Genomic DNA, 11,589 nt, shown 5'->3' with positions numbered 1-11,589 from the left:
TTCGACACATTCAAAAGTAGGAAATTACAAGACATCCAATCGCTAACATCTTGAATACATGTCTGAAGTATCACCCGGGCGCGAATTTGATCATCTTCAGAAACCGATAAATAAATCTGTGTGTCATCGGCGTAAAAATGATATTTTACGCCGTGACGTCGCAATAACTCGCCCAATGGACGCATGTACATTGAGAACAATAATGGCCCTAAGACGGAGCCCTGTGGAACACCGGTTACTAATATAGACGTCATATCAGAAAATACATTTCCAATTTTCACTTTTTGAATGCGGTTACTCAAATACGACTCAAACCATTTGATGATGAGACCATTTAAACCAAAATTTGATCTCAACCTATCGATGAGAATCCTGTGATTCACAGTATCAAAAGCGGCTGAAAGATCCAAAAGTACGAGAGCAACTGAATTCTTAGAATTATCAATACTGCATAGTACATCGTTAGCGACCCGCAAAAGAGCCGTTTCAGTGCTATGTGCGGTCCCATACGCTGATTGAAACTCTTCATACAACGAATAATTCTCTAAATGTTGTTTCACTCTGGATGCAACGACACGTTCAAGGACTTTAGATATAAAAGACAAATTAGAAATCTTTGAACCAAATTTCAATGAAATGTGATTAGAACTGGAGACATAGATTGAATAGCCAAACAAATTATGAATTATTATCCAACACCGAGCATGTTTGTGCATTGTCCTAGATAATCTATGTACAATTTTCATGGAAATGTGATGATTAATATATATAGATATCAGCGAGAAAAGCCTAAAATTGACTAATTATTATGCAAATTAGGTAAGTAACATGCACATATTTTTATCCAAAACTAATCAGGTGCGAGCATTATCTCAGACCATCTATGTACTAAATCAAAAGGGAACAGCATATATATTCCAGTTTAACACAAGTGCCAGGCTTGGGGTACAGAGTTTGTAAAAATGACAGTAGAAACTTGCATGCTATGTATTTATTTCAAGAATATCATGACATAAATAGATCTTCTGAATGTCCTTCCAAGCATACATAAATTGAGCAACTTTATTTGTTCACATTTATTAAATTATTGGCTTTCAATGACATCGTTGAAAAGCACTGGCAAAGACAACAAAATAAGTATAATGGTGAATATAGCTTTGACTTCCAAAAAATTAAGTATTATTAAAATGTTTCCATGGCAATAGTATTCCTTCACAAATCCGAATTTATCATTTCTGCAACAAATTAAAGAAAATAATTTTAGAAACTCACATTCCAATCTCATACATTTCCATCTGAAAATGTGAAACTATTTGCACTCAAAATATTGCTTAATACATTTATGCCACAATTTTTTTTATCAGCAACTAGATAAAGTATTTGAAAGTGACACATTGTTTCTGTAGATAGCAATCATTTTTACAAGAGTATTTGTACAATGGAAGAATGATAAAGCCAGCCTCATTTCATTTGCAATTTTAGTATACTTAATGTCTAATTGTTTACCAATATGGTACATTACCAAAATGTATAACACTTATTATAAATATGTATAATGGCAAAATAAAAACCTAACTTGCATTAATGAAATAGTGTAATAAATTTTATTACATTGTAGAACAAAATAAAAACCTAACTGGCCTTACTGCCATAATGTAATAAATTTTATCACATTAGGACGACTTAGGTTTTCGATTAGTTATACAATGTAATAACATTGTAATACCATTGTATAACAAAATAAAAACCTATGTTGCATTAATGACATAATGCAATAAAAGTTGTTACATTGTATAACAAAATAAAAACCTATGTTGCCTTAATACTATAATATAATAAAAGTTGTTACATTGTATAACAAAATAAAAACCTATGTTGCCTTAATGCCATAATGTAATACAAGTTATTACATTGTATAACAAAATAAAAACCTATGTCGCATTAATGACATAATGCAATAAAAGTTATTACATTGTATAACAAAATAAAAACCTATGTTGCCTTAATGCTATAATATAATAAAAGTTGTTACATTTTATAACAAAATGAAAACCTATGTTGCCTTAATGTAATAAAAGTTATTACATTGTATAACAAAATAAAAACCTAAATCCCCTTAATGCCATAATGTAATAAAAGTTGTTACATTTTATAACAAAATAAAAACCTATGTTGCCTTAATGTAATAAAAGTTGTTACATTGTATAACAAATTAAAAACCTATGTCGCCTTAATGCCATAATGTAACAAAAGTTATTACATTGTATAACAAAATGAAAACCTATGTTGCCTTAATGTAATAAAAGTTATTACATTGTATAATGAAATAAAAACCTAAGTCCCCTTAATGCCATAATGTAATAAAAGTTATTACATTGTATAACAAAATAAAAACCTAAGTCCCCTTAATGCCATAATGTAATAAAAGTTATTACATTGTATAACAAAATGAAAACCTATGTTGCCTTAATGTAATAAAAGTTATTACATTGTATAATGAAATAAAAACCTAAGTCCCCTTAATGCCACAATGTAATAAAAGTTATTACATTGTATAACAAATTAAAAACCTAAGTCCCCTTAATGCCATAATGTAATAAAAGTTATTACATTGTATAATGAAATAAAAACCTAAGTCCCCTTAATGTCATAATGTAATAAAAGTTATTACATTGTATAACAAAATGAAAACCTATGTTGCGTTAATGTAATAAAAGTTATTACATTGTATAATGAAATAAAAACCTAAGTCCCCTTAATGCCATAATGTAATAAAAGTTGTTACATTGTATAACAAATTAAAAACCTAAGTCCCCTTAATGCCATAATGTAATAAAAGTTATTACATTGTATAACAACATGAAAACCTAAGTCCCCTTAATGCCATAATGTAATAAAAGTTATTACATTGTATAACAAAATGAAAACCTATGTTGCCTTAATGTAATAAAAGTTATTACATTGTATAATGAAATAAAAACCTATGTTGCCTTAATGCCATAATATAATACCAGTTATTACATTGTATAATGAAATAAAAACCTATGTTGCCTTGATAAATAAATTCAAGAATAGATACAGATGTAGAAGTGCCTGGTAACAGTAAAAACTACAAAATTAGACCAAATTCGGCTGCTTTTTGTTATTTATTGGCTACTAAAATTCTGTTCGATCACAAACTGTTAATTAAAGTTCTCCAAATGTCATTTGCATTTGATTTGTCTTTTTTGATGGTTTAACACTAATTTAGAACAAAAGAAACATCACTTACAAATGGTCATCTGAATTTTACATGTATAACTTGCTGTTTGAAGTTCTACCTATAACATTTCTCTCATTCGGCCACAATAGCTGTCCGTATATGATGAAGATATAGGTCCAGAATGGCAGAAATGAATGATTTTGATAATTTTTGAGATTAAAATGGTCGCCATTTGGCCATCTTGAATTGGATTGTGAATGAATGCATGTGTGTGACAGAATGAATACATAAAGTTTGAACATGATTGGTCAAGACATGTCAGACTTGTGGCTTTGAAAAAGCACTTAAAATGAAATGGCAACCAGTCAGCCATTTTGTATCTGATGTGTGAAAAAAAAACAATGTGCATCAAGGTCTCATTATATTGTATCAAGTTTGAATGAAACCATCAATACACGACCAAGATTCTGTTTTGGAATGGCAGATATATGTGATTTTGCTGAATTCTGGGCATTCTTGAATTAGGTTGTGAAACCAATGGAAATATACTGATGTATGTGTGCAGTTTGATTTTAATCAACCCAGGCATGTCCAAGATACAGGTGGAGATGCAGACACACAGAGGTCAATCAATAAATTCCTGTTTTTGGACTAAACAGGAAGTAGTAAGTACCATAAATACAAATTATCACACAGTATAAGAAAGACTTATGACCCAGCAATATTTCCTGGTTTTAAACTTCAATGATTTTTTAAGTGCATTTGCTATGTTTCCATGGTTATCTAAATAATGCAGTTTTAAAGTAAGATTAACTGGCTAAAATTAGAATATATGATATGAAAAACAATTACTAGTAAAACATTTCAAATATTTGTTTGTATTTAGTATTGTAAAATCATTTATTTTAGCTAGAATTTTTTTTCGCTGAAAAGGCACTTTATCTGTTGTGTATGTAGTTTATTAACACTGAAAAAGAGTATTTTCACTGTTTTTTTTTTATTTTTACCGATTCATTTCTTTAGCGAAATTAAATTACAAATGAAAATAAAGTACTTTACATTACATTGTATTACCAGTAAAAAAAATACTATAAATGCACTTTTTGTGTAAAATCTGAACTGGAAAACCTGAAGATGAGCAGGTTTATAGAAACAGTAACTTACACAACAAGCAGAAATGGTGAAAACTCTTGATTAGCCATAATAGAACTTGCCAATTCTATCAGCTAACAGCATCATTGGTCTGTGCAAAGTTCCAAAACAGTGTCTGTTGCCATGGAAATAAAGTAGAGGAGAGAAACTGATAAACTAATAGCCAGTACTTCAACTGTATAATAGGCGATTTGAAACTCTGTCAGCTATAGCCAGACTTCAGGTAGTGCCCAAAGGTCAAATCATAGTTCTTGAACTGCGAAAACTGACGATCTTGCATCTTGTAACCTGGGAATTGGTTACCATGGAAAGCCTTAAATGATGAGCCACAAATAGCACTCTGTGGGGAAAAATAAACCATGCTAAATTGTTTTGTTTTTTTTTACTTTAAACATATTATAACATTATTGACATGAATACCAGAGTTACACTACTAGTAGTGCATGTGATTACAGATATATTCGAAGTGTGACAATGGTGAATATAATTCATATTTCAGTAATCCAGCATACTGTATAGCTATTGCATAAGCTTTGTGTCACAGAGACCAATGGGAATGTCAGAACTCGTATTTGAAGGAGTAACCATGACTTACTGTATTTGCAAACAAAGTCATTACAAACTTTTTAGGATTAAAGATTTTCAGGATCTTTGTAACCAATTCACTGTAGTTGGCCTGAAAGGAAGAAATAAACATAGCATAACTATTACAACCTTGTCCATTGATAGGCTAGCTATTGAATATTGGATAAAACCTAGACTGGTTGTTATGTTGGTAGAGTACATATTTCCACATTAGCATCACATGTATATTGCACAAAAGTCACATATTTATCAGACATGTGTTATTGTATCATTTCCACATTACGAATTGTTAGCTTTAAGGTAGACGCCTAGTCATGATTTCAAAAACCCAGAATTAGGCAGAGGGTTCTCCGAACCCGCCTATTCACATAGTTCATACCCACGATAGACTCCAGTCAGTCAAAATGACTAATTTGAACTGTAGGCATTAATCAGCGATTCTGCCAATGATGGAGAGATAGAATCTAGGTCAGGGGAAGCACCATGACCCAAAGACTTATCTTACCAGCTACAAGCACTGTGGCAAGAATCCAAGCTAGAAACCCAGACAGGAAAAGGCAGGCTATGCAAGCAGAGCCGCTAAACTTCATCCCGTCGATGCAGAGAAGAAAGGAGAGTGAAAATCCAGCCATAATGGCGCCGCCATATGGTCTCTGTCACGTGGTTTGTGACGTAAAGGAAAAGAATCTTGGGGTCATGGGGCTTCCCCTGACCTATTATTCTATCTCTCCGTCATTGGCAGAATCGCTGATTAATTCCTACAGTTCAAAATAGTCATTTTGACTGACCGAAAGTCTATGGTATGTAATTGAACATAGTGAATTTTATTCATTTTTTAATATATTGTACTTCTAGGCAATATAAGAATACTGACTTTAAAAAAAAATGGGGGTCACCAGGTTAATTTTCAAGAAAATCATGGTTGTATTTTTTAGTGGATAGCAGCCATTTTGGCATATATATTGTACAACTATGGATACAATAGCATATATATTGTACAACTATGGATACAATAGGCGAATAGCATATATATTGCACAACTATAGATACAATAGCATATATATTTTACAACTATGGATACAATAGCATATATATTGTACAACTATGGATACAATAGCATATATATTGTACATCTATGGATACAATAGCATATATAATGTACAACTATGGATACAATAGCATATATATTGTACAACAATGGATACAATAGCATGTATATTGTATAACTATGGATACAATAGCATATATATTGTACATCTATGGATACAATAGCATATATATTGTACAACTATGGATACAATAGCATATATATTGTACAACTATGGATACAATAGCATATATATTGTACAACTATGGATACAATAGCATATATATTGTACAACTATAGATACAATAGCATATATATTTTACAACTATGGATACAATAGCATATATATTTTACAACTATAGATACAATAGCATATATATTGTACAACTATGGATACAATAGCATATATATTGTACAACTATGGATACAATAGCATATATATTGTACAACTATGGATACAATAGCATATATATTGTTGGTGCATAGCAAGTTTTAAATCATGAACTTGCAGTGAAGATAACAAAGTTATGCACCATCACATGGGGCTCACAGCTATCCAGCTCTTAAATTCCAAAATACTGTTTTTTTATTACCTTTAGAGGTTATATATTGGCATGTGTGACTTTTATGAATCATATTTATACATACCTGTGCAATGTTACTTTCAAAACTGACATATGAAAACTTTGATTCCGGAGTTACATGAATGGTGACATATCCACTCTGGAGAAACGAAAAAAGTGAATAATTAATAACAATGTAAGCCTATGGGACATGTATGTCAGTAACTTTATGAACAACAATGTACATTGTGTAAACTACACATAAATGTAAATGGTATGTAAATGAACAACAGTGACACTCTGACTTAATTCTAGCAATGAACAATTCACTGTGGTTCTTGACAGGTGACTCGCTGACTTAATTCTAGTAATTCTTACGTCATGTATGTTGTCATGAGCTGATCACGTGATACGCAATAAAAAGTGGCACTTCACTGCTAACCCCACAACCCGTCAACTTGTGTGTGTGTCTCCCTCTTTATTCTGATACATGAATTTTCAAGTAATTAAGTTTACTTTGTAGCAACAAGCTACAAAAGTAGTCTTTGTAGCTCTTACTAGACTTTGTCAACAGATTTTAACTGTTATTGAGATTGCTTGCTTTGATCAATCAGATAACTGAGATTTGTATAACAGAGCATTGGGATAAAAACATATTATACTGCTTTATTACACATGATATATGGTATAAAAAAAAATGTGACAAACCCATACATGCAATATGACAAATTAATACTCACATCAGACATTAGTCCATTCATAGAGTAGCCACATGGATCAAATAGAGTGGAATCAATCGATATCTCAGGAAACAAATCCAAAATACCACATGACTACAAAAGATAAATATGTTTCACATTTAATGTTGTTAATGAATATGTTCACAAAATATTATTATTTTTTGTGGAATTAATCCACACCATATTTGTTCTATTATTATGCATCTCCCAATAAAAGAAATGCATCTCCCAATAAAAGAAATGCATCACCCAATAAAAGAAATGCATCACCCAATAAAAGAAATGCATCACCCTATAAAAGAAATGCATCTCCCAATAAAAAAAATGCATCTCCCTATAAAAGAAATGCATCACCCAATAAAAGAAATGCATCACCCAATAAAAGAAATGCATCACCCAATAAAAGAAATGCATCACCCAATAAAAGAAATGCATCACCCAATAAAAGAAATGCATCACCCTATAAAAGAAATGCATCTCCCAATAAAAGAAATGCATCTCCCAATACAAAAAATGCATCTCCCAATAAAGAAATGCATCTACTAATAAAAGAAATGCATCACCCAATAAAAGAAATGCATCTCCCAATAAAAGAAATGCATCTTCCAATAAAAGAAATGCATCTTCCAAATAAACTAATAGTTGCAAACTAGATCATTTAAAATATTCTGACCATAAATACCTTTAATGCATGCACTACTAATAAAGGAGTAAATACATTAAATGTAATTATGAACTAAAATAGTTATTAATTATGAACTACATGTAAAAGAGTTATTTTCTAAAATAGTTATTTTATTGAAAGTGAAAATTATTGAAACAGGTTATTAAAAAATGTAATGGTAATAAACAACAAAAGTTGATTAGTAGGAATGTAACACATGGTGGTAGTACAAAACAAGATGGGTGCTATAGTAACAGCTATTAGCAGCATGGTTACTATAGTAACAGCTATTAGCAGCATGGTTACGATATTATAGTAATAACAGCTATTAAACACCGGAAAAAAATATCATTTTTGCTCAGATTTGCTCAAATGTTCTTGGTTCACCACAGTTGCCATTATTTCCATTATCAAGAAACTATAGCATTAGTGAACAAGCCATGCATGGCACATTCCCTGTTAGTTATCAAATTTAAGATATATAGTTTTTTTTATAGTAATATAGTTGGAACATAAACATGTCAGAGATATGGATCCAGAAGATGATGCTTGATTATGATGATTTTTTAACAATAAAATGGTTGACATTCAGTCATCTTGTATCTGATCATCAAACAAGTACTTGTCCATATTGAGAGATATTGTTCTGGAACAGCAATAATTAAAACAAAATGGCACCAGTTGATCATTTTGAGCTGGATGGTCAAACCAAAATATCTGTATATCATTTACATAATGTATAATAAATATATAAAATTTGATCATAATCAGTCAAAGCATGTCATGCCACCAGTTGCCCATTTCAAATCCATGCGTGCATCAAGGACCTATAATGTCAATTGCGTGTACAAAGTTTGAACAAAATTCATCTGTAAACAGCTCAGATCCGGTTTTGGAATGCCAGAAATGCTCAATTTCAGTACAAAAATGATCTTGAATCAGATCTTGAAACAAATTGCTGTGCACATGCATAATATTATGTATGATGTATGTGCGAAGTTAGAATGCACACATGCACAAACACGCAAACGCACGCACAGAGGTCAATCAATAAGTTCCTGTTTTCTGACCATGTCAGAACGAGGAATAAAAATATCAATTGCAGTAATTTACCATACAGATTTATTAAATGCAAAAAAGATCACATTAGTTTAACCTATTGCAGTTATTTTTGGAGACATAATTACATTTACAGTTTTTGGGATGCATTGGTAATATACATGTAATTACTGATTTTGAAGCTAATTCAAACCATGGTCTTTTCACAACCCTTGAAAAATTGCCACTGGACATGCATGGGTGTATGGAAAAGTTGAGGTTGGTAGAATTTGAAATATATATGGCTTTATTATATTACACACGTTTTTGTTGACATCTGAAATTACAGGAAATATTCAAATACTGTATGCTCTATTATCCCTAATAGATTATAAACCCAAAATAGAAATACTGTAATTCACTAAGCATATGTGCTACTAATAGAACAAAGAATACAATTCCTGGTAGTATTTTAGGATTATGACATTTTAGTTCAAATATTATAACAAGCAGCCTGTCGACTGAGATAGCTCCGCTGTTCAATTAAAGAACTGAAGATATCATTAGAAAATACACAATATGTATAGTATCAAAGCAATCGGACTTGCTGTTTTTAATAAGGATTCAAAAATATGACTTTTCACCAAAAATAACAAAAATATTCACCAAAATTAGAGAATTAAAGATAGGTCCACATGTAGTACCTATATATGTAATATCAAAGCAATTGGACTTGCGGTTTTCAACAAGAAGTCGAAAATATCACTTTTTACCAAAAATTACAAAAATATACATTAAAATTAGAGAATTAAAGATATCATTACAAAATGAACAAATCTGAGAGAAGTCCACATGTAGTACCTATAGATGTAATATCAAAGCAATTGGATTGCGGTTTTTATCAAGAAGTCTAAAATATCACTTTTTACCGAAAATTAAAAAAATATTCACCAAAATTAGAGAATTAAAGATATCATTACAAAATGAACAAATCTGAGAGAGGTCCACATGTAGTACCTATATATGTATAGCATCAAAGCAATCAAACTTGCGGTTTTTAACAAGAAGTCGAAAATATCACACCGACGGACAATTACTCATATGATAAGCTCCGCTCGACAAAGTCAACAGCGGAGCTAAAGATGCTTGGAATATTAAAGTATAAAAAATAATTGGCTCCACTGACCTGAACAAGTTAAATTGACAGCACAAAGAAGAGTTCATCAAAAAACCACTGTTTCAAATCATTATGCCAAAAAAACAAAAACACTTACCCTTTCAACTTCTTGAGAAGTTTTATCTCCAGTCTTGTAAAAACGAGACATGACATCAGGATCTAAATCACTCATCAGTAACTGAACATTTGTTAAGTAATGATAGCAACAAAGTCAAATGTTTAACCCCCCCCCCCCCACACACACACACACACAAATTATTTCATGTAATGCACCTTCATACAATTTTTAAAATTTATATCAAATAATTTTTAATTTATTCTGTTAATTAAACAAGCAGCCTGTCGGCTGAGATAGCTCCGCTGTTAGCAATGCACATGGCAATTAAAGAACAGAAGATATCATTAGAAAATGAACAAATCTGAGAGAGGTCCACATGTAGTACCTATATGTATAAAATTGGTTTGAAATAAAATTAGATTTATTTGCTTTTTTGATAATGGTTTGCACAACAATCCTATAGTTATCTAACAATGACAAGGGTCTACTTGTCAGGAATATAACTGAGTAAAAATTTCACATGAATACATATGTAATATCAAAGCAATTGGACTTGAAGTTTTTAACAAGAAGTCGAAAATATTACTTTTTACCAAAAATGACAAAAATATTCACCAAAATTAGAAAATTAAAGATATCACTACAAAATGAACAAATCTGAGAGAGGTCCACATGTAGTACCTATATATGTAATATCAAAGCAATTGGACTTGCGGTTTTCAACAAGAAGTCGAAAATATCACTTTATACAAAAAATTACAAAAATATTCACCAAAATTAGAGAATTAAAGATATCATTACAAAATGAACAAATCTGAGAGAGGTCCACACATACCGGTAGTACCTATATATGTAATATCAAAGCAATTGGACTTGCGGTTTTTAACAAGAAGTTGAAAATATCACTTTTTATCAAAAATTACAAAAATATTTACCAAAATTAGAGAATTGAAGATATCATTATGAAATGAACAAATCTGAGAGAGGTCCACATGTAGTACATATATATTAAACAGCTACTATATTCAGAAACATTAATCCCAATTAAAATATACTTAAAAATGTTTGACTCAATGATCAAACCAATTCTTTTATACTGTTGTGAAATTTGGGCGGGTGACATTGTGAATAATAAAAAATACTTTAAGAATCTAATGTCACCCATGGAAAAAATGCACATTAAATATTGCAAATTCCTACTCAAGGTCAATAGTAGAGCAACAAACATTGCATGCTTAATTGAATTAGGGAGATACCCATTAATTATCACTGGCATCAAACAAATGTTAAAATATTGGCTTAGAATTAAAAAAAATGCCTGAT

At 30.9% G+C, this 11,589-nt stretch overlaps 1 protein-coding gene across 1 annotated transcript in view; it reads right to left on the bottom strand.

Moving 5' to 3' along the window:
• Positions 1-976: 976 nt before the first annotated feature.
• The window catches only part of LOC102805717 (S-adenosylmethionine decarboxylase proenzyme-like), a 32,837-nt gene continuing 22,224 nt past the window's right edge, over positions 977-11,589 (bottom strand). Inside the window, exons 8-13 of the mRNA XM_085505610.1 lie at positions 10,306-10,386; positions 7,330-7,422; positions 6,675-6,749; positions 4,950-5,030; positions 4,367-4,694; positions 977-1,235 (exon numbers count right to left, since the gene is read on the bottom strand). Coding sequence (XP_085361736.1) covers positions 4,557-4,694; positions 4,950-5,030; positions 6,675-6,749; positions 7,330-7,422; positions 10,306-10,386 — 468 coding nt within the window. The 3' untranslated portion in view covers positions 977-1,235; positions 4,367-4,556. The remainder of the gene's footprint in view (positions 1,236-4,366; positions 4,695-4,949; positions 5,031-6,674; positions 6,750-7,329; positions 7,423-10,305; positions 10,387-11,589) is intronic.

This window comes from Saccoglossus kowalevskii, chromosome 11 (genome assembly GCF_978046115.1).
Source record: "Saccoglossus kowalevskii chromosome 11, keSacKowa6.1, whole genome shotgun sequence".
Lineage (NCBI taxonomy): Eukaryota > Metazoa > Hemichordata > Enteropneusta > Harrimaniidae > Saccoglossus > Saccoglossus kowalevskii.
This window is presented reverse-complemented; position numbering and strand designations above follow the sequence as displayed.